Source organism: Martes martes, assembly GCF_963455335.1.
Source record: "Martes martes genome assembly, chromosome: 1".
Taxonomy (NCBI): domain Eukaryota; kingdom Metazoa; phylum Chordata; class Mammalia; order Carnivora; family Mustelidae; genus Martes; species Martes martes.
In genome coordinates this window covers 149770651-149794993 of record NC_137888.1, presented here as the reverse complement: position 1 = coordinate 149794993, position 24343 = coordinate 149770651, and the positions used below count along the sequence as shown (strand labels likewise).

The window sequence follows — 24343 nt, the reverse complement described above, 5'->3', positions numbered from 1 at the left end:
GCAAGACAGAAGAAAGAGAAATTAAGGAGTTGATCCCATTTACAACTGCACCCCAAACCATAAGATACCTATGAATAAACCTAACCAAAGAGGCAAAGTATCTGTACTCAGAAAACTATAAAGTACTTATGAAGAAATTGAGGAAGACACAAAGAAATGGAAAAACATTCCATGCTTATGGATTGAAGAACAAATATTGTGAAAATGTCTATGCTATCTAAAGCAATTTACACATTTAACGCAATCCCTATCAAAATACCATCAATTTTTTTCAAAGAAATGGAAAAAATAATCCTAAAATTTATATGGAAACAGAAAAGACCCTGAATAGCCAGAGAAATGTTGAAAAAGAAATCCAAAGTTGGTGACATCACAATTCCAGACTTCTAGCTCTATTACAAAGCTGTAATCATCAAGATGGTATGGTACTGGCACAAAAACAGACACATAGATCAATGGAACAGAATAGAGAGCCCAGAAATGGACCCTCAACTCTATGGTCAACTAATCTTCGACAAAGCAGGAAAGAAAGTCCAATGGAAAAAAGACAGTCTCTTCAACAAATGGTGTTGGGAAAATTGGACAGCCACATGCAGAAGAATGAAACTGGACCATTTCCTTACACCACACAGAAAAGTAGACTCAAAATGGATGAAAGACCTCAATGTGAGACAGGAATCCATCAAAATCTTTGAGGAGAACACAGGCAGCAACCTCTTCTACCTCAGCTGCAGCACCTTCTTCCTAGAAACATCACCAAAGGCAAGGGAAGCAAGGGCAAAAATGAACTATTGGGATTTCAAGATCAAAAGCCTTTGCACAGCAAAGGAAACAGTCAACAAAACCAAAAGACAACTGTCAGAACGGGAGAAGATTATTTGCAAATGACATATCAGATAAAGGGCTAGTATCTGAAATCTATAAAGAAGTTATCAAACTCAACACCCAAAGAACAAATAATCCAATTAAGAAGTGGACGGAAGTCATGAACAGACATTTCTGCAAAGAAGACCTCCAAATGGCTGACAGACACATGAAAAAGTGCTCAACAGCACTCAGCACCAGAGAAATACAAATCAAAACCTCAATGAGATACCACCTCACACCAGTCAGAATGGCTAAATTTAACAAGTCAGGAAATGACAGATGTTGGCAAGGATGTGGTGAAAGGGGAACCCTCCTACACTGTCGGTGGGAATGCAAGCTGGTGCGGCAACTCTGGAAAACGGTATCGAGGTTCCTCAAAAAGTTGAAAATAGAGCTACCCTATGACCCAGCAATCGCACTACTGGGTATTTACCCCAAAGATACAAATGTAGTGATCAAGAAGGGGCATGTGCACCCAAATGTTTATAGCAGCAATGTCCACAATAGGCAAACTATGGATAGAACCTAGATGTCCATCAACAGATGAATGGATAAAGAAGATGTGGTATATATATATACCATGAAATACTATGCAACCATCAAGAGAAATGAAATCTTGCCAATTGCACCACCATGGATGGAACTAGAGGGTATTATGCTAAGCGAAATAAGTCAATCAGAGAAAGACAGTTATCATACGATCTCTCTGATATGAGGAAATTGAGAGGTAGGGCAGGGGATTATGGAGGGTAGGGAGGGAAAAAATGAAACAAGATGGGATCAGGAGGGAGACAAACCATAAGAGACTCTTAATCTCATGGAACAAACTGAGGGTTGCTGGGGGGTAGGTGGCTAGGGAGAGGGTGACTGGGTTATAGACATTGGGGAGGGTATGTGATATGGTGAGTGCTGTGAAATGTGTAAGCCTGATGATTCACAGACCTGTACTCCTGGGGGAAATAATACATGATGTGTTAATAATAAACAAACAAACAAATAAATAAATAAAAGAGGCAACATAGGAGCAGAAGAAAAGTTAGGAAAAAGTTAGCATGAATATTTTTAGAAAGTTAAGAGATGAAAAGATATGGGATACTTAGAACATGAACAGAAGGCTGTAAAGATGATTCAAAGAACAGAATAGAACTTGAAAATAAAAACATGATAGCAAAAGTAAAACATTAATAGAAGAGATGGAAATAAAAGTAAAGAGATCTCACAGGAAGTGGGGCCAAAAGAAATGACAAGAGGTGGTTTATAAGCATGAAAATTAGAGAATCAGAGCAGTAGGTACAATGTTGACCAATAGGAGGTCTAGAAATAGGCAAAGAGACTAGAGAAAGTTATCAAAGAAATAATACAAGAAAGTTTCTGAAAACTGAAGGATCTAAGTACTCAGTTGGAAACACCTAGAAGTGTTCAGGAAAATGAATGCATGTCAAGGCATAACATCACCAAATTTCAGAACGTTGTACACAGACAGAAGACCCTAACTTTTTTTGAGGGAGTGAAAATCACAAGTTACATCCAGAAGATTAAGAATCAAAATACCATCAGATTTATCAATGGCAACCTTGGAGGGTATTGGACAAGAAACAAATACCTTCAAAATTTTTAGGAAAATAATTTCTAATATAGAATTTCTTCCCCAGATGAACTGTTATTATGAGGGCAAAATAAAGATAATTACAGATATACCAAGTCTCAGAAAATGTACTTTCATCTACCCTTCTAAGAAAGTTACCATAAGATGCTCCACCCAAATAAGAAAGTAACCAACAAAGAGGAAGATCTGGGGATGTAGGGGAGAGAAATATGGATTCCAAAAGAAAATGGAGAAGGGAAAATCTCCTGAAAAGGTCTGTGCATCATGCCTTGAGAACACATAGGCCACACGGAGTCGGGAGATGGAGGACTCCAGGAAATGATGGATAGCCTGATACGTTTGACTAAATTGAAGCAATGAATAAACCTCTGGAGAAGAGTTTGGGAAAAAATAAGGGTAAAGACATAGAAAGCAGAGCAAATGAAGTAATGAAATCTGTATTAACTCTAGAGAAAGCGAAAAGGAGCATGTAATCAAAGGACACTGCACGACACAGCTGTCATGCCATTTGCTTGGCAATACTATTACATAATCGCGTCTGTAGTCAGGTGACATACGTATCGTCTGATTACCTAACCCCAGATGATAATATAACTACAATATGAAAATAAGTGCGAGAGGAATTACGTGTGGGTACGTACACCTAATTCTTTTTTTTCCATAACAGAAAGCCAATAGATAACATCTGAAGTGGAAAAATAAAAAATACAGTACGAGTATCTTATCGGAGAGAGGGAAGTATCAGGATAAAAAGGTAGAAAAGCTGACAGTGCTCACCTCTGGAAATACAGGATTAGGGACAAGGAGATGAGAAGCATGAAATTGTTGTTTTGTTAGAATTTTTGTAGAACTCCGCGACCTTTTAAACCGTAAATCTCTGTATCTTATGCAAAAGTAAAAATCACATGAAAAAGAGAAGAGCAGTAATGTCTTCTCATATCTGTGAGAGGGAAATAGCGTTTGAAATTATTCACGAAGAAATCTATATCCAGCTGGATGGCTGCTTGAGCTGTCAGCTTTCATATCTTGTTGGTCCCCCGCCCCAACTCTTTATGTTTTCTAAATTAGAAAATCTTAACTCAGAATTATAGGTTGTTGGGAAGCTTTGACGGATATTTCTGGCTTTTCAGATCAAATGCAGATCCAGAAATTATGGAGAGAGTCCTGAAGACTAATTTCAGTGTTTCACCAGAGGACGCAAGCAGAGGCTTTACCACCACCAGAAGCTGGAGGGTTAAAGGTCTCAACTCAGGGAACAGTAGCTGACAGAGTCGCACCCTCTTTCTGGTGGCATTTGGCTCACAAGGTATTTCTTTATGTTCTGTTGCCATGTTTGGATGTGGTTTTTTTTTTTTTTTTAAGATTTTATTTATTTATTTGACAGAGATCACAAGTAGGCAGAGAGGCAGGCAGAGGGAGAGGGGGAAGCAGGCTCCCTGCTGAGCAGAGAGCCCGATGCGGGGCTCAATCCCAGGACCCTGGGATCATGACCTGAGCTGAAGGCAGAGGCTTTAACCCACTGAGCCACCCAGGCGCCCTGGCTGTGATCTTTAATATGCAAAAGACACTCCTGATGGAGGAAGAAAATCACTGGGTACTGAGAAAGTCAAACTCTCAGCCATCAAACCATTTGCCCCACTGTTCAGTCTTCAGAAATCCTGGTGTCTGATCATCAAAAAATCCTGGTGTTTAGGCCCTGAAGTCAAAGACCCATACTGTTCAAAATCCTAAATGTATCACTGAGACAGACCGTGTGTATTAGCAGAAATGGCCATTTTAAAAGATTTTATTCCTTATTTTAAAACACTTTAAGTCTTTTCTGTTTGCCCGTCACAGCAATCCAGTGTGGGAAAGCAGCATCTTATACTCACTTTCATCTCAGCCCTGTCGGCTGAGGAGACTCAGGCTAAGTGGCCACCGTCAGTTTGTACTCACAATTTCCACTGTGTCCCTCAAAGGCAACTCAGGGTCTGAAGGCATGCTATGGATCCCCACTGTTTTCCACGAATGAGGGATGTCGTGCATTTGGAAGCAGCGTCTTTTCATTTGTATAGCGATGCCTTTCCTTGTTAACCATGTGACTGGAGCTTCTTCAATACAAGTTCCGTGGGTATTTCCCCCCACCCCCCAAGCAACTGTGGTAAAACATACGTAACATAAAATTTACTGCCGTCACCATTTTAAGTGTGCAATTCAGTGGCATTAAGTGTGTTCACAATATTGAGCAACCATGGCCACTATCCGTCTCCAAAACTTTTTTAGTATCCCAAAAAGAAACTCAGTAGTCATCAAACAACTCCTCAGTCCTCCCCCGGTTAGTCCCGGGCAACTTCGATTCTACTTTCTGTCTCCATAAATTCCTATTCTAGGTAACTCATATAAGTGGAATCAGACAAATCATACAATTTGTCCTTTTGTATCTGGCTAATTTTACTCAGCATAATGTTTTTTAAGGTCCATCCGTGTTGAAGCATGTGTCAGAATCTCATTCTTTTCTTTTTTAAATTATCATACAATGTATTGTTTGTTTCAGGGGTACAGGTCTGTGAATCTCATTCATTTTTAATGCTGAATGATATTCCATTGTCCATCAATAAATCTATCACATTTTGTTATCTTTTCAGGTGTTGACAGACATTCGGACTGTTTCCACCTTTTGGTTCTTGTGAATAACGCTGCTATGAACTTTGGTGCACACCCTCACATGCGTTTTTAAGTTTATAAGTTAATCTTTAATGAATTAAACCAGAAATCTCTTCTTTTAAAATTAGCTACATGATAAATAAGACAAAAGATATTGATCACTTCTTTCTCACATATATGGTGAATGTATACTGAAAACTGGTATATCCATAGTTTCATTAAACTACAAAGTGGAATGTCTGCTTGTTGATACACGTAACAGTCATTGATCTTAAATGTCAGTCGTATTATAAGAAACCCCGTAGTTCTGATAAAGCTATTCCACCAATTGCTTGCTGCTTTCTTTCCAACTATAATATTTGTCATTGATTTGGAAGCTGGTTTCGTGTCTTACCAGCAAAGGTATAGTTGTATTTGTTTTTGCTGCAAGGAGGAATGAGGACACTACAGTTTTCATGTCTTTTCAACCTTTAACATCAAGTGTTGATCATTTTTAGTGGAAAGCCTAATTTTGTTTCTTGGTTTTTTTTTTCTTCTTAGTGATTATTTTATTTATTATTTTTATTAACATATAATGTATTATTTGTTCCAGAGGTACAGGTCTGTGACTCATCAGTCTTACACAATTTACAGCGGTTACCACAGCACATCTAGTTTTTTTTTTGTACTAGGAATAGTCAACTGGTTTAAAAGTGAGGTTGATAAGATTTGTTGGAAAATAATATGGAACTTTCAGTATTTTGGAAAATAATATGGAACTTTCAGTAGTATATTATTATTTGATGAAAATCTTATTAGTAGATAATAAAATAAAACTGTCCACTTGTCTCATGACTTGCCTCAGATTCCAGCTTTGTATTTATGACAGAGTCCATTCATTATTTATATCCGTGAACTTATTTCATATTGTGTGGTGTACTTTTTTATCTTCATCACCATTGTTGTATTTCTGCAAACCACTTTTGAAATGATTCATTTTTTTTTTGAACTGTGAGATTATGCAATGCAAGGGTAACAGTGACAAATGCAAGTTTAACCAATGGAAACAGGAACTGTCGGGTGACAATAAAGCACATTAGCTGGGATAAACTAGGCATGATTAACTTCATGTTAACCAGTATGAACTGTCAGTCTATGAAACACATACACTGCTTCTAAGAACATAAAAAAGTCAGAAATTCTATGAAAATTATGATCAAACATACATTTCAGATTTTTAAATTATGCATGAAAGAACTGCATTGCTTTTCCTTCTTATCTGTTAAATGATTTAGAGGCTACTGAGAGACTAGTGACCAACAGAGATCCTTGGATAACTTGCTAAGGAAAATTGTAGGAGAGGAAGATACCTGAATTACTATGCAAAACAGTGAGAAGACTTTGGAGTTCCCAGGGAAAGATAGTGAGGCGGAGCCGTGGAAAAGCAGCCCAAAGGGACAACTTACCAGAGAAGATTATAAATCAGCCTCATTTACCAAGACAGATAAAATGAAATACTGGCAAGTTGAATCCAGCAATGATCAAGGTGGAACTATTAAAACTAGATTGGAAAATGTATTAATGTAAACTACTATATGACCAGATGAAAGATAATCTTAATGAAATAGAAATATTGATAGAAACCATTCATAATGAAACTTTTAACAAACCAAGAGTGGAAAGAAATTCCCCTAACTTGATAAAGGTTAATTATGAGAATCCTATAGTCACCCTGGTAATAGTGAAAATTAGAAGCATACTCTTTAAAATCAATGGCAAAAGAAATATGCTCACTATTGTAGCTTCAATTCAGCAATGTGCTGAATGTCCAGCCAGTTTAAAAAGATAGTAAAAACAAACATCATATTAGACTCATAAAGAAAAAAGTTCATCATTATTTGCAGATAATATAATTGTTTAAATAGAAAACTCAAGTGAATCTATAGAAAAATGTTGAACTTGTTCAGTTCAGCGAGGTTGCTGGATGCAAAACCAGTATGTAGACATTAAACCAGTATGCAGACATTATTTTATTGCTAAAATAAAAATAAATATTCAAAAGGATGACCAAAGTGATAATAATATACCTAAGGATAAGAAATGTAAGAACCTTACATAAGACAATGTTACAGAAGAATATAAAATAAGGCCTGTGTAAATTGGGAGATACCCCACACTGATATGAGGGAAGTCTTGATATCATAAATGTGTCAGTTCTTCCGGTGGTAATCAATAAATTCAGTAGATTTACAATCAAAGTTACAACAGACTTGTAAGGAAAAATCTCGAAAATATGACCCTTAAATTATAGAAAAGTAAAGAGAAGGACTAAGAATTTTCAAGAAGGTAAATAAGGAGGGGTGTTCTCATCAACAGGTCAAATTTTATTATTAAACATTTAGACCTATGTGGTCTCCTGATGGAGTAACAAATCAATGCCCAGGAGAAACAGACCTGAGCATGCACAAGAATCTGGTGCAAGACAGAGGGAATGAAAGGAATCACTCAGGGAATGATGATCCATTAAAAATGGTGTTGGAATAATCCATAGAGAAAAATATCAGAAGCCTATCTCAAGCCATGTGCATACACATTAAAGTCTAGCAGGGGATGAAATATCTAAATGTAAAAAGAAATATTAGGACTTTTAGAAGAAAATACAGAAAACCTTTATGGAATATTACATAGCAGTAAAAAATGAATGAACTAGGTCTACGTGTATCCACTTAAACCCATCTCAAAAACACAAGGTTGATTTTTAAAAAGCATCAGCTAGAGCACGCATACAATGTGCTGTTATTCGTGTACATCTGAAAATCACAAAACTGTACTTCAGGCGTGTAACACCAGGTGCCCTTCCCCTGTTCACCACAGTTTCCGTTTCATTTCATGTGTTTTTTCCGGGTGAGAAAACATTTATCTTTCCACTGTGCTTTTCCCTGCGACCAAATTGCTGTATTTTGTCAACTGTTTCTCCAGATTCTCAGTATGGTTAGTGATGGGTGTCCCAGGGCTATCAAAGGACCCCTTCAGTGATTCTACATGAGCTCAGAGGGTGAGGATGGTGGGATATCCTTCTGCATTTTTCATCTCCAGCAGTCTGGGGCCCAATCTGATAATATCCTCCCCCTCTTTGGCTGCAGTGACTCTCTAGTTTCTTTCAGAGCCCAAGAAGGGATTTAAAAATGAAATATGTATATGAAATCTTCCCACAGGCAGACAGATAGGCAGGCAGGCAGGCAGAGAGGCAGGGGCCTATCTTTACCAGCAGTTAGCAGTGCAAAGCTAATGTTTCAGGGAGCTATCATGGCTGGGAGGGAAGATAAGGGATGGGAACTGCTTGTATCCAAAACACTGTATCAAGAACATGGTGATAGGACCGGCTTCTGATTCCTCATTGGCTATGATCTCATTTCTACTCAAGAATACACAGCACGATCTTTGTAGTCCCAGGCTACGCCAGGGACATTTACCCTTTTCCTTTGGGCTCCCAGCAACGTAGTAAACAACCAGTGGCTGTTATCAGTTTGCCTCTCAAAAGTAAAATCTGGAATCTGATCATCTTAATGGGGCCAAAGATGCTGAACATCATCCCATCCCTGCCGCAGACATTTCTAGAAGTGAGACTTTTTTTCGAAGTGTGTTTACAAGGGAAGTCTTGTCAACAATGCAGTTCATACGAAATATGATAAAGAGTGAATTTAGTAATAGTGGGAATGGAAATTGGCACAGCTTTGAAAAACAATTTGGTAATATTTCAAAAATTAACCCAGCAACTCCACTTCTGAGAATTCATCTCTCACAGGTACCAGTGTTATGTGTTCAAAGATGTGTGTGTAAGGAAGGATACTCACTGAAGAATCAAGATTGCAGAATATGGAGATTACGTTGATTAGGGTCAACATAAGTGCCCACCAATAGAATAATAGTTAAGTAAATTTTGCTTCATCCATGGAACCGAAATCTACTCGGTTCCTACAGAACTGCTAGGATTTTCATTGGGATTTTATCGAATCTGTAGATTATGGATCATAGATCTATAGGTTAATTTGGGCAATACTGGCATTTTAACAGCTGGTGAGTTGTCTAATCCCTGAACATAAGATATTGCTAAATTTATTTGATACTTTAAAATTTCTCTCAGTTGTGTTTTGTTATCCTTCAGTATAAAGATCTCACACACATATTTTTTAACAGCTTTTGGATTCATTATTTCTACTGTTTTTCTATTTCTTTTTTTTTTCCCAAAGATTTTATTTATTTATTTTAGAGAGAAATAGAGAGAGAGCATGAGCGGGGGGAGGGGTAGAGGGAGAGGCTGAGAGAGAATCCCAAGCAGACTCCACAATGAGCGTGGAGGCCAAGGTGGGGTTTGATCCCAGGATCCTGAGATCATGACCTGAGCTGAAATAAAAAAATCAGATGCTTAACTGACGGAGCCACCCAGGTGCCCCTGTTTTACTATTTCTTAACTCGTTAAGTTTTTCTTTGAAATTATTAATTCTTCCTCCCATTTTCCTTTCATTTATTGTTCTTTTTCTGGTTTTATATTAGGTGCTTAAATAATTCTTTTCATTTTGTACTGAAATAAATATTCTCTGCTTTAATTCTATGGATTATCCCCTGAATATCTTTAACTGTACTCTATAGTTTCTAAATAAAGTGCTTTTTAAATTTTTTCTTCCCTAGAAATTCTATAACTTTAGTTTGTACTATTTTTTTTAAATCTAAGAGTTGAAAGGTTTTTAACATTTCTAAATGGAAAGGTCCTTTTTTCCCCCCTAATTTTGTTTTTACTTTATTGCTGTGTGATCAGAGAATGTTTCTTATATTATTTTTACTTTTTGGAGCTTATTGAGGTTTTGTTGTGATTTAATATTTGGCCAATTTGTATGGAGGTATATTCTCTATTTTTTAGGGAATACAGTTTGATATATATGAATCAGATGTGTCTTATTAATTATTCAGGTCATCTATATCTTTACATACTTTTTTATACACTTGATCTGTCATGGGCTGAAAGAATTAATTATACTTTCTAATCCTTGTAATGTTTTTGTTTATTTCCCTTATAGTGTCATAATTTTCAATTTGTGAACATTGTTGCCATATTATTTGTTGCAAAGATATAGGTTACTGTTTTGGATTATTTAGCGTTACAGAGTGTCATTTTTATCCTGTTTAATGACTTTGGGCCTAAATACCATCTTCTTTGATATTCACATCTGACTTCCTGCTCTTTTTGTGTGCCTTGGCTCATATCTTTGTCCATTCATTAATTTTGACCTTTCTGCAACACCTGGAGCAGTATATTTTATTCAACATAAACTTGGCTATTGCTTTATTATATATGAATATGTGTGAAGACAACAGATAAGTCCAATCCATTTATATTTATTAACATGACAGGGTTGTTTGATCTTTGTTTATGTAACTTTAAGTTATGTATTTAATAGTTTTAAAAAATATTTCATTGTCTGGTATGTTTTATTTGTTTTTTGTGTGTGTGATTCGAAACTTAGAACAGTTTTTATTTTAAATCTAGCAGTTGCCTTTGTAAATTCATAATTATAACCGAAACGGTGTAACGTATCACCCTTAGTATGCTATCTCTTTACATTCCATTTGGTAATTTTCTTTTCCCGTCTGTTTTATGCATCATCTGATTGTACTTAGTTGTATTTTTTTCATGCTAACCTTTGTACTGTCAAATATAATTATTTTTCATTCCTTGATTTATCTACTTTAAAGAATACTCTTTAACTCCTTGCTATTACAGAAGCAGCAGTAAGTGAACATACTCTGCTCCCACGCTCTTTCCTCTTTCCTCTTATTGCTATTTGTATCATGTTCACATTTTCAGGGCCTCTGAGGTTTTAGGGGTAAAATGCCTTGATTGTCATTTTTATCCCTCTTTGCAGTCACCTCGGCTAACAAGCCCCGATGTGCTGAGTCATTTACCAGGCCTCCGCCCACTTTTGGCCCTCTGAGATTGTTATGACATCTTTGTCCTCTGCGCTTTTCTTTCTCCTTCTCTTTGTTCTTGTATATTTATACCGTTCTTTTCCCTTGCTGTCATTTTATTGGCGTTCTGAGAGGGTTGGGGTAAAACATATGCATGCTATCTTCCATATTTAACCAGAATCCCCAAATAACTCTTACTTTTGAGAGAAAATGCTTTGCATTAAAAGTTCAAAATAAGGATAGAGATTTTACATGCTATACAATCTCAGCCTATATATAGTTAAGAAAACCGCAGACCCAAAAGGGTGCCACTTAGACTGAGTTCCTAAATGGGGGCTTAAAACCCAATCTACTGGCAGTTTCAGCCTCCCCTGGAAATAGGGCCTTGACTGGTCAATCAGGAAATTGTTCTTTCCATTGGCATCTAAGAGTCTGTCACTTGGGTCCTCGTCATCCCCCAAAGAAAGATGAGGTATTCTGCATGAGAAGACACCTTGTTTTTTCCCCTAGCAAACTGTCCCCTCTGGAAGAAGCTTTTTCCTTTGCTAATAACTTTCTTGCCCCCACCCTCCTACTTATGAAAACTTCCATTTTGTACAACTCCTCTCAGTGCCTCTCTGCTTGCTAGATGGGCTGCTGCCTGGTGTATGAATCATTTGATAAAGCCAATTAGATCTTCAAATATATATATGCGTATATATACATATATATGTATACACACACACACACACACACACACACACACACTAGAAAGAGAGAGAGAGAAAGACTAAGAGAGGGAGAGAAGATAATAACCTGAAATACCAACAGTGATTTCTCTACCTCCTCTCTTCTGATTTATATTTTTCAGTAGTCTGCATTTTATGCAATGGCCATTTTTTAAAAATCATTTTGTTTTTAAGCTATTTATTGTGATATGTAATGTGCATAATAGAAATGCACATGAATTATAAATTCATTATAAAATGAACACTTGTGTATTAGCTTGGTCTACCATAACAATGTACCATAGACAGAGTGGTTAAAGTACAGAAATTGACTTCTCACGGTTCTAGAGGCTGGAAATTGGAGATGAGGGTGCCTCCTGGAGAGGCTCTGGTGAGAACCCTCTTCTTGGCTTGCTAAGGATTGATTTCTTACTGTGTCCTCACATGGCAGAGAGAGTTCTGGGCTCTGTTCCCCTTCATACAAGGACACCAATTCCACTGGGTCATGGCTCTGCCCTCCTGACCTCATTGAACCATAGCACTGTCCTTAGAGGCCCTTTCTCCAGTATATCACGTGGGTTAGGCCTTCCACGTGTGGATTTAGGGAGACATAATCCAGTCCATAGTGGCCGTGAGATAACTACTCATGTCACTAAATGGAACGTTGTAAACACCCCACAAACCCCTTCCCAATTATGTCCTCTTTCCTCTGTCTTAGAGGTTTTATTTATATTTTTTAGCTCCTAAGTAAGTATGTCTAAACAGAATAGTTAATTTCTGCTTGTTTTTGAATTTTGCTTAAATGGAGTCATACTTATACACTCTTTTGGGTCTGGCCTTTATCATCTTTGTTTTGTGGAGCTATAGTTTATTCATTTTCATTGCTGTACATTGTATCCCATTTTAAGAATGTAAGAGAGATATTTAACATATTCCAAAATTTTTGGACATTTAGGTTGTTTCCAATTGGGGCTTTCTACGGGCAGTGTTCATAAACTTTCTCATAGCTATATCTTGGTGCCCACACATATTTCTGTTGAGCATTTTATGTATCTAAAAGTTTAATTAATAATCACAGTATATGTGTGTCTGCACCTGTATTTGATGATATCCATTGACCTCCAAAGAGGTTGGACAAATTTACATTCCCACCAGCAGTATATGAGTTTCTGTTATTTCAAATCTTTCTTAATACTTGGTATTGTCAAAATTTTAAATTTCCCTCATCTGATGCATTTATAATAATTTCTCTGTGTAATTTTAATTCACATTTCCTTGATTAAGAAAAAGATTAAGAAAATTTTTATGTTAATTGACCATTTGGGTTTCTGCTTTTGTGAAATATCTATACAAATTGTTTGCTTGTTTCAAAATTGGTTGCTCTGATGTGTTTCTAATTGATTTGTAGGGGATCATCTTCTGGATATAAACACTTTTTAGGTACACATGTTGCAAATATCTCCTCCTCAGTAGGCTTGCTTTCTCACTCTTACAAAGTTGTCTTCTGATGAACATAAGTACGTAATTTTAGTGTGCGAAAATGTATCAGTTTTTCCCTCTATAGTTACTGCTTCTTGTGCCACATGTAATAAATCTCTCTCTAAACTGAGGTCATCAAAAATTCTCATTTTTCCCCTGAAATCTTTATGTTTTTGTCTTTCACAAAGAAACTTAGATTCTAATCTACCTAGAATTGATTCTTGTATGTGGCATAAAGTTGGATGTTCAAAGTAATTTTTCTTTTTTAAAAAAATTTAAATTCTATTTAATTAACTATAGTATATTATTAGTTTTGGGGATAGAATTTAGTGATTCATCAGATGTTTCTCCAAAGAAGACATAAAAATGGCTAACAGATACACAAAAAAATGTTCAACATCACTTGCATCACTTGCATCAAAATCACAATAAGATACTGCCTCATGCTGGTCAGAAGGGCTAAAATTAACAACTCAGGAAACAACAGATGTTGGTGAGGATGCAGAGAAAGGACGAACCTTCTTACACTGTTGATGGGAATGCAAACTGGTATAGCCACTGTGGAAAACAGCGTAGAGTTTCCTCAAAAAAAGTTGCAAATAAAGCTACCTTATGACCCAACAATTGCATTACTAGGTATTTATCCAAAGGATACAAAAATAGTGCCTCAAACAGGCACAGACACCCCAATGTTTATAACAGCAATGTCCACAATAGCCAAAATATGGAAAGAGCCCAGATGTCCAGTGACAGATGAATGGATAAAGAAGAAGAAATATATATGTATATGTGTGTGTGTACACACACACACACACACACACAAATATATATAAAATGGAATATTACTGAGCCATCAAAAAGAAAGAAAGCTTGCCATTTGAAACGATGTGGCTGGAACTAGAGGGTATTATGATAAGCGATAAGTCAGTCACATGAAGACAAATACCATATGGTTTCATTCATATGTGGAATTTAAGAAACAAAACAGATGAACAAGGGGGAAGGGAAGGAAAAATAAAATAAGATAAAAAATGAGAGGGAGGCAAACCATAAGAGATGCTGAACTCTAAGAAACAAACTGAGGGTTGCTGGAGGGGAGGTGGGTGGGGAGAAGGGCTTAATGGGTTATGGGCATTAAGGAGGACACTTGCTGTGATGAGCAGAGTAATTTTTCTATTAAGACTCCTAATTCTTCAGCATCATTAATTGAGAACTGGCTTTTCCCCACTGTTCCACAGTGCCACCTTCAGCACAAATTCAATGTCTGTATGTGCACCGGCCTGTTGATGAGCCAACAATTCTGTCCCACTAGTCTGACTAATCCTACCCCAGTCACACACATTTTCAATGATTAGAGCTTTACAACACATTCTAACATCCTGAGGGCCAGTTCCCTTCTCCCACCTTATTTTATTTTCCTCAGGAGTATCTTGGCTATAATTTGCTCTTTGCAATTTTATTTAAATCTTTGAGTCAGGTTGTTGAGTAATACAAAAAAAAAAAAGCCTATTGGGATTTTGATTGGGCTCATATTAAATTTATTAGCTATTTTTGGGAGTCTTACAATATTGTGACTTCAAATCCAGGAATATAATACATCTCTCCATTTATTGGGTTTTCTGTAATATTACTCAATATTTTACATAATTTTCTTTGTAGAGATCTTATTCATACTTTGATAATCCTCTTTCTAGATACTTGATATTTTAAAACAGCAGTGTAACTGATATTTTTAAAAACCTGGCTACTTTCTGTTTGTTGCTAGTATATAAATATGCAATTAATCTATGTATATTAACTTGTACCCAGCTACCTTTTTATACTGTCTTGTTAACTTTAATAGTTTATCTCTAGATTATATTGGCTCTTGTATCACACAGTTGTATTATCTGTAGATCATGGCATCTTTGCTAACTTTTCTTATTCTTATATATATTTTTTTCTTTTCCTTGCCTTACTATGCTGGCTGGGCTCCCATTTACAAAGTTAAATAGGACTGATGAAACAGGCATCTTCCCTTTCTTTCTTTTTGTTTCTGATCTCAAAGGGAAAGCTGGCCATGTTTCACAATTAAGCATGTTGTTTGTTACTTCCTTCAAAATAATTACCCTTTATCAGAGCGCAGCAATTCCCTTCTCTTCCTTCTTTTCTTGGTATTTATAATTATAAGCAGATATTAAACTTTATCAAATGATTTGTTAGCATCAGTTAAGGTGACCACCTGATTAGCTTTCTTTAATCTATTAATAGAAATACAACATATGGTGGACCCTTGAACAACGTAGAGGTTAAAGGTACTGACACCTCCCATACAGTAAAAACCCACATATAAGTTTTGCCTCCCCCCAAACTTAACTATTAACAGCATACTGTTGACAGGAAGCCTTTCGATAACATCAACAGTCAATTAGCACATATTTTGTATGTTATATGTATTACATACTGTCTTCTTACAGTAAAATAAGCTAGCAAAAGAAAATGTTACTAAGAAAATCCTAAGGAAGAGAAAATACATTGATAGTACTGTAGTGTACTTATTTTTATAAAATTCATGTAAAAGTGGATCCACACAGTTCAAACCTATGTTGCTCAAGGGTCAAGTGTATTTTCTATTGTGGCATGTATTAATGTTATGACCAGCAAAATTTTTTAAAAAAATTTAGAAGTTCAAAAAAGAAATTTCTACAGAGTTCCTATTATTGAGGCAAATGTATGTCAGTCTTATGGTAAGCTGGGGGCACCCCTCCCGGATGTGTTGGTGCAGGTGTTTATGGAAAGTTCCTATGTTCGCAAACTGCAGAGGTTCCATCTGCTAACCCAGGGAAAGAGAATACTCTCAGGAATATTAAGGTCACTTTGAAGTATATGAGCCATGATAACATAAACAGCTTTATTCATGGGTAATTTTCTGAATATGTTCCAGAACCATTTGTTCTTCTTTCTGTCTCGGTTTTGCGCCTGCCTCTCAGAGTAGGCCATCCCTAAACTTGGTTCATGTGTGCACCTAGCAGGCAAATGCAGCAGGCAAATGGGGGAAGCTCGTTTGCCCAGACCACCCCAGACCAATGAAATCAGACTCTCTGGGACTGAGACCCAGGCATTAATATTTTTAAAATCTCCCCAGGGGATTCCAAGGTTGAGAACCATCAACTGATAGTTCTCCACAGTTGAAAATCACATGTGTGTTTATGCACCAAAGTCCACAGAAAAGGAAATATCTAACCACCCCAAAGCATGCAATACTCAAATGAGATCAGCAGGAAAAATAAAAGAAAAAAGCTGCCAAGTGAAGGAAGAGAAGGAGGACAGAAAGAGGAGGCCCAGGTATGACAGCGACCGCAAATCTACTTACTCGATTCTTTCTGGAAGCTCAGTTTGGGTCATGCCCACACAATTGACCAAAATAGTGACGGTAATAAATAGACTGAACCACCTGAGCGGACTGTGTTAAGGAAAAGCTGAGAGTTGCCATGTTTCTCTGATGTCACCTATAATCACCTTGACGCTGAATGATTAAATTCATAGCTGTTAGCTAGGATCAGCTTTTCGATCTTGTCACATAACAGCTGCTAACATTTACTGAGTGCCTATGCTGGGCTGGTTACTTCATTCACATTATTTCTAATACAACAAAACTTGTATGTAAATATATCTATACTTTGTAAAACAGGCTGGAAAACTTAAATAATTTTTCCAAGGCCATACAAGTCAGTTAGCTATATGGTGCTGAGATGTGACCCCAGCTTGATAACAGAACCCTCAGCAAGATGGAAGAAAACAAGGATCCTTTCTCCAAAATGTCCTTCTGCCCTGACACCGTCACTTTATGATACAATGTAGCCTGAAATTTTGTCCGGGAAGTGTCTCTTTTTTCCTAAAAGACAAAGAGACTACTTCTAGGAAGTTAGTGGTAAAGGGAGGGTTACCAGCTGTCATGGGAATTAGTTGAGTTAGATGGTCTTCCCCACTTAGCTGAGATCAGTCGCACTGAGGAAACAGGCCCCTGGCTAGAAATGGTGGGGCAGGCACAGGGATGTAAAATGCTGCTTCAAGGAGAAAATTCCAGATCGAATTAGGCTTGGATGGAGAAATCTGTCTAACCAGAGATGAGAATATTCAAGGTTGAACCACAGGATTACCACAAGGGGAAGGTGACACTGAAGAAGGTGAGTGGAAAGGGGTAACCTGATGGGAAGAAATGTTGGTGGAGAAAACCCAAAGAAAAATTTCCCCCACAGGACATTTTTCTCAGGACCAGCTTGGGTTCCTAACAATTACGTCCTAAAGAAAAACAAAGCCTGAAGATAAGCTTGACCTACAGAGAGAGTGAACCACTCATCTTTCATAATTTCAGTTTGAGCAGAAGTATTTAAATCTATTTTAGTTTTCTGTAAATGTCTTTAATGTGCCCTGTTTTACAGTTACTTAGGAACACATCTATTTTGAAAAGGGAAATTCTGCTAATTAAACCGCATTTTCCTATTGACTTGCAATTAAATTAAGAAATGTGTTCACATGGGGGGAAAATGTTAACCCAAGGATTAAATTAAAATCATATCTCCAACTTCACAAACCTTTAAAGGTAATATATTACATACACTATTACTTGTGGAAACATTCATAGCAAATTTGATTAGAATTATCATTTTGGTGAAATATTAATAATAGGACACTGAGAATTCCATACCTTGAAAAATATCTTTCGGAGTGGAGCTACCAAGTTCATAAGATTTAAACATATAAATACAGGCTTTGTGAGAAGGAGACACCCAAGAGCTTTTCTGTCCAGCTATGACTCCATCCAGCAATTATGATTCATCAAATCTCAAGATGAAAAGAATATTCACTGGTCACTTGATTCTTTAAAGGGATTTCATTTCTAATTAGCTGTTTCTTACAGCTAATTAAGATGTAACTGAACCAGGATGTGTGGAGAGGAGTTTGTATATTTGCTGTTTTTCTTTATTGGTAATTTTTATGTAATTGGATATATTTAAAAAAAAAACCCAAGTAGAGATGACATACTGAGAGAATAAATTACCTCAGTTCATTTCCCTTAACTGACTACTTCCTTATTGCTGATACTGTTCTAAGCAGGCTACAGGCTGGGCCTCTTAACTGACTCCGTGACCTTGGACAATTTATTTAATTCCTTTGAGTAACAGTTTCATCATCTGTAACATGGGGATGCAAATCTCTTCTTCAAAGGTTTCTGTACCTATGACAGTGATGACACTTGGGAGGTATTTAACAAACGGTAGCTTACTATTACCGCTAAATATCCTTCTATAGGATCAGAAAATCCAAGATTGAATTAAGAAAATATAACTCCCACTGCTTGGCCATAAAGATAAAACATGTAAAAGGAAAATGTAGTGCAACTACATGGAGCAGTGCAGTTTCATTTTGAGATGACTCTTTGCCAGAGCTATCAGCTCACTTAATGCTGTCCAGCAATCCAGCAAGCTGCCCCAGAGTGCGGGGAGAGAGTTCCTTTTACTGGAGCCTCCCAAGAAGAGGCTGGCTACCATCTGTCAGGCAGCTGAGGCAAGGCTGTTCTTGCAAATCAACCTCCTGGAAGCCAGGGCTGAATTTGTCATTAGGAACTTCCAATTTGGACAGTCACCAGGGAAGATCCTTGGAAATGAAGCCAAAGTCTCTTTTTTGTCCTAGTTTGGCTTGCCTTGAAAAACAAAACAAAATAAAACAAAAACTGGAGGCAGATTCTGAAGGTACCTAAAGCCGTGAATATAATACAGACATTTGACCGATTTTTCTCTAATCATTACTATATTCCCCAATGGCATGAACCTTGAACTATTAACATTTTTTTGGACTACCGAACTTAGTAGCCTGCTAGTAGTTTGGGGGTAACTTGGGATATTGGCAGTGTCTGTGACCGGTGTGGTCCCACTGAGACAATCTATGCTCTGCCCATTGTGGTCTGTCCTCTTTGTCCTCCGGCAGGTGCTGCTCTTTTGCCCAATGAACAGCCAGTCCTCATCATGGCTAGGGCACAGAGTAACAACCCATGCCTACTTCATCTGGCCAAAGAAGCTTCAGGGCCCTCTTATTGGTTATTATATTGTGAGATGAGCCCGTCTCACATGGTAAGAATGTGCTCTGTATATCAGCAAAGCTCATTCATAAGTAGGACATTTTTTTAGGTGGTACATGCCCAGGTGTGTCCAGACTGGTCTAAACCCACCTGTGGCTGCGCACGAGCACCTCCTCTGTCTTGGGACAGCTTTCAGATGTTGGACACATTAAAGCCACAGGCAGTTTTCTCTCAATGCAATGATTTCGTTGTTTCAGGATTCAATTAGAGGACACCCATATTGCTAACCTCTAAAGAAGGTACTGGACACAGTGGGCAAAGCCTGATTTTAAAGGATTCATGTGGAAGAAGTAGCAGTGCAAAGGATATGAGTGGACAGACACTTTGATGGCTGTTCTTCTGATCAGGTTGAAAGGACTGAATAACCACAGGGCCCGAGTGGCACTAAACCGTGAAATGGTCCTCCCTTTGTTGAGCACCATAAACGTCTACAACAAAACAAAGCAGAAGGTGGACCTGAAGTGAGAAGTATGCATCCTTACACAATCATGGTTTGGAGGACGAATGGTATCATTTCAGGCTTATGAGCAAGACAAGGTCTGGGAACCATGCATCCATTAGTGGAGAGCCAAGTGGAGGGGCAGAGGTAGTGGGGATCAAGGACTGAGGGCCACATCCTCACCCTCCTAGCAAGACCTCAGGCCCTGTCAGTGACTGTGCATCAAGATGAGCCCACTGAGAGTGCCCAGTGGGCAGGAGTCTGACCTGGGGCTGGTGGAATGCATCAGCCCCAGGGCCAGGATTCTGGCAACTGGAGGATATGGTTCTGGCTGCATTAAATTCCTGTTCTGATTAGTGGATCATCCCTGGTGCGAGGATGCTCCCTCTGCTCTCTGCCTCCTAGCTCTCCCCTTTAAAGCCCTCTCTCTACTGCTTGCCTCTGAGCCTCTAGGAAGGTGAGGGTTCTTGGCCTGTGAGAGGAGGGAGAAAGACATTTTAGTGTCTTTTTATTTTCTCTATAAACCATATCTGAGGTGGCTGATTCCTGTCCTTCCCAACTCCCAAACGTGCACACATCACTTCTGGGGCAGGGGGTTGCTGTGTGGAACATCTAAGACACAATACAAATAGGGGAATTGTCATGAAGCAGCTCTCCTTTAAACTAGTGGTTCTCAAATGTTTTGATTTCAGGAGACTTTTATACTCTATGGAATATTATGCCTCCATCAAAAAGGATGAATACGCAACTTTTGTATCAACGTGGACTGGGACTGGAGGAGATTATGCTGAGTGAAATAAGTCCAACAGAGAGAGTCAATTATCACATGGATTCACTTACTTGTGGAGCATAAGGAATAACACGGAGGACACTGGGTGAAGGAGAGGAGAAAGAAGGCTCTTGGGGGAAATTGGAGGGGGAGACAAACCATGAGAGACCGTGGACTCTGAGAAACAAACTGAGGGTTTTAGAGGGGCGCGAGTGGGGGGATGGGTGAGCCTGGTGGTGGGTGTTAAGGAGGGCACATATTGCATGGAGCACTGGGTGAGGTGCATAAACAATGAATCTTGGAACACTGAAAAAATAAAGTTAAAAAAAATTATTGAGGACCCCAAAGAGTTTTTGTTACTATTTAAGCTAATACTGTGTGTGTGAGACAGAGAGAGTATATAAGACCTCCTGAACCCACTAAAAGGGTTTAAGGAACCCCAGGGATTCTGAGATCAAGCTTTGAGGACCACTCATTAAATCATCCTGATTTCTGATCCCCTTCTCTACTCTACCCCCACCCCAAGACTCAGGATCCCTGCTCCCATTTGCAAAGACAGCCAACATCATGGGAGATCCTAGGGCAGTGGTCATCCAAGAGAACAGCCAACTTCCTCTTAAAATTTCATAGCAGCTGTTGTTTCATTTGAGGATTTGAGTTTAATTAGTCTCCACCATAAATATAAAAATGTGAAGACAGTACCAACGAGGGAGTTGGATACATTTGTCATTAACTGAGTCTAGCTCGCAGCCACATCACCCAGGTCAGGAGAACTCCCTAGGCTGAGTGGAGCAGAGGCTTCCTCTCCCAGAGCTGAGAACAGCCTTCCCAGCCAATCACCCTTACCCGGTGTGTGCTGTAGAAAGGGTCCAGATCCTCCAGAGGCTCCCCAATCAGTTCTGCTGGGAGCTCACCATAGAACTTGGGCAGCTGGTTGCAAGCTTTCAAGTCTAGCTGGGGCCGAGGCTTCTCTTCTTGGTCCTTCTGCTCCCTGTGCTTATCTTTGGCTTTCTTTGCCGCCCGCGTGGCAGCAATTCGCTTTTCAATCTCCACCAGGGACTCCGGAGTGAATCGACGGAAGTTGGTAGTTTCCAGGGACCCAAAGGGGAATGCCATCTTCTCATTCTTCTTCAGGAAGAATTATACTCTTATGAGAGTGGACCTCACAACAGAGAGGGAATAGCTTGCCCATTGGCCCTTTCCCTCCATTTCTTTCCTTAACTCCCACTTCCTTGATGGAATAGCAACCCCCCGCCCGAACTCAGTTCCTTCCTTAACTCACACTGAGCTCTCCCCAGAGCTCTCCCCAGAGTCTCACTGTCCCTGTGGCACTCTCTGGGGAGGCTGTTTATTCAATCCTCCTCCAGGCACCTCGGGGTTGAGCTATGTTCTCCATGAGCTTCTAAGACATGGCTCCTTCATCCATTGCTCCTTCACCACCACAACCACCACCTCCACCACCACCAGATTTAGCCACACTGCCCTCTCTTCTCAATTCTATGACCACTGAGCAACAGGTTCTCACCTGCATTCATCAAATAGTGGTTCATGTGGTCTGTGACAAAAACAATGCTAGTAAAATTTTCCCCCATTGAAAAGCATTTGTTAAAAAGCATGGAAGGCATTAACATTTTTTGTTGTTCTTTTATTATGCAATGATATGCTTTTAAGAAGTGACAGCCATTCCTGGACATGACAAGAGAGAGGAGGAGGCCCACTACCTTGAGCACATGGCTGCACTTGCCAGCTGAGAGTGTACTGTGTGCCTAATGCTCTAAGCTTGGCAGCATATTTGTATTTTTTGTTCTTAATAAAGTACATTATTTAATTTTCCTATTTAGTTGTTTTTTCTTCTAATGTAAAGTTTTTCTTTAAAAAAATCATATGAATGATCTCCCTGATATGAGGAAGTGGAGATGCAACATGGGGGGTTAGGGGGGTAGGAGAAGAATAAATGAAACAAGATGGGATCAGGAGGGAGACAAACTATAAGTGACTCTGAATCTCACAAAACAAACTGAGGGTTGCTGGGGGGAGGGGGGTCAGGAGAGGGGGGTAAGGTTATGGACATTGGGGAGGGTATGTGCTATGGTGAGTGCTGTGAAGTGTGTAAACCTGGCGATTCACAGACCTGTACCCCTGGGGATAAAAATACATTATGTTTATAAAAAAATTAAAAAAATAAATAAAGAAAAGGAGATGTAAAAAAAGTCATATGAATAAGATTTTGATTCTTTCTTTAAATGATTGACTCATGAGCCCATTTTTGCTGTTTATTATAATCTAAGTGCACCCACATTTCCTGATAGTGTATCGATGACTTAAACACACCATGATGATTTAAAAATTGTTCATAAGCTTATAAAATCTTGATCTAATTCATGGTCTCTAATACTGCCAGACTCGGTCTTTGGGACTCTGGTCCACCATGGTCCATAAAAAGACTGAAAGGCACTCCAATGACTAGATTTCCATTCTTTTTTTTTTTAATTAACATATAATGTATTATTAGCCCCAGGGGTACAGGTCTGTGAATCATCAGTCTTACACAATCCACAGCACTCATCATAGCACATACCCTCCCCAATGTCCATCACCCAGGCCCCCTATCCCTACCCGGTACCCCCCAGCAACCCTCAGTACGTTCCCTGAGATTAAGAGTCTCTTCTGGTTTATGACTAGGTTTTCTATGAGCTACAATATTCTCAGGAAGTTTATCACCCCTAGCACTAGCCTAGAAGCAAATAGGATGGCTTGCTATCACAGGAGGATAGAGCATTCTCTATGTGGCATTCTCCTGACTTACTCTAGGGAAGCTACATCTGAAGCCCTGCAACAGGCATCCATCCTCTTAGTTCTCTGCAGTCAACACTGGATCTGTGGCTAATGTAGTTTTCACCTACTCTAGTGCAGAGATCTTCAAATGCCAGTGCACAATGTGGTGCTACACCAACTGTGTCATTTTCACTGGGGGTGTGAGTTAAGATACAGACTGCTGGACCCCTACCTACAAAGATTCTCAATCAATAGGTCTAAGGTGAGATCTAGGAAGCTGCATTTTACAGGCTCATAGCTGAACTGTTGAAGTGTTCTATCTTTGAGAGGCAGCGGAAGCTACTGCAACTGTGGATGTGAGATGGAATGAAGATTAGGGTTAAAAGATCAAAGTAGGATCTGGCGGCCTGATCCCACAGCTCTAGAATCTGGAGGAAAGTCTTCCTGGATTCTAAAGGGAAGTCAGAAGCCAGTGTTGGTTGGATTAGAGAAGAGACCTGGCATTAAGTGGTCACTCTTGTTGAGTGACCATCCTAAGAAACCTACTCCTCAGAGGTTTCGGTGGGGCAGACTTTGGGACCTCCTCCCTTCTGCAATCAGAATTAGGGCAACTTCTGGCCAGAAGCCTCAGGGAGCTTATACTCAAGGGATTGGAACAAAGAGTGAAATTTGGTTGTTTCTGAGGATTAAGTTTCTGCAGGTATTTGCCCTGTATCTGGGATTTCTGGGCTACAAAAGGACTTACTGGATCTCCTCTGGATGGACCATAAAGACAGGTGTCTTAACTTAGATTTCTGAGCTCTGGTAGTAGGCAGTTTCTAAGATGAACCAAAGGTGATTGAATAGATAACAGGAGTTTCACATTTGTCATTTCACTTGTGATGGAAATAACTGGTTGGTCTTTAATCAAGATTTATAATCTAGGCAAGCCAGCTGACTCAGGGCTCCTAAATGGAGGTGGATGTAAATAAGGGTACAAAGGACGGTTTCCTTGAAA

At 38.8% G+C, this 24343-nt stretch overlaps 1 protein-coding gene across 1 annotated transcript in view; it reads right to left on the bottom strand.

Moving 5' to 3' along the window:
• SCN10A (sodium voltage-gated channel alpha subunit 10) overlaps nucleotides 1-24343 on the bottom strand; it is a gene marked incomplete at its 3' end in the record, with an annotated part of 115452 nt that overhangs the window by 76192 nt on the left and 14917 nt on the right. The window contains 3 exon segments of the mRNA XM_080798669.1: nucleotides 16598-16678; nucleotides 19673-19791; nucleotides 21418-21699. Of these exon segments, the coding sequence (XP_080654795.1) occupies nucleotides 16598-16678; nucleotides 19673-19791; nucleotides 21418-21687 (470 nt within the window). The 5' untranslated portion in view covers nucleotides 21688-21699.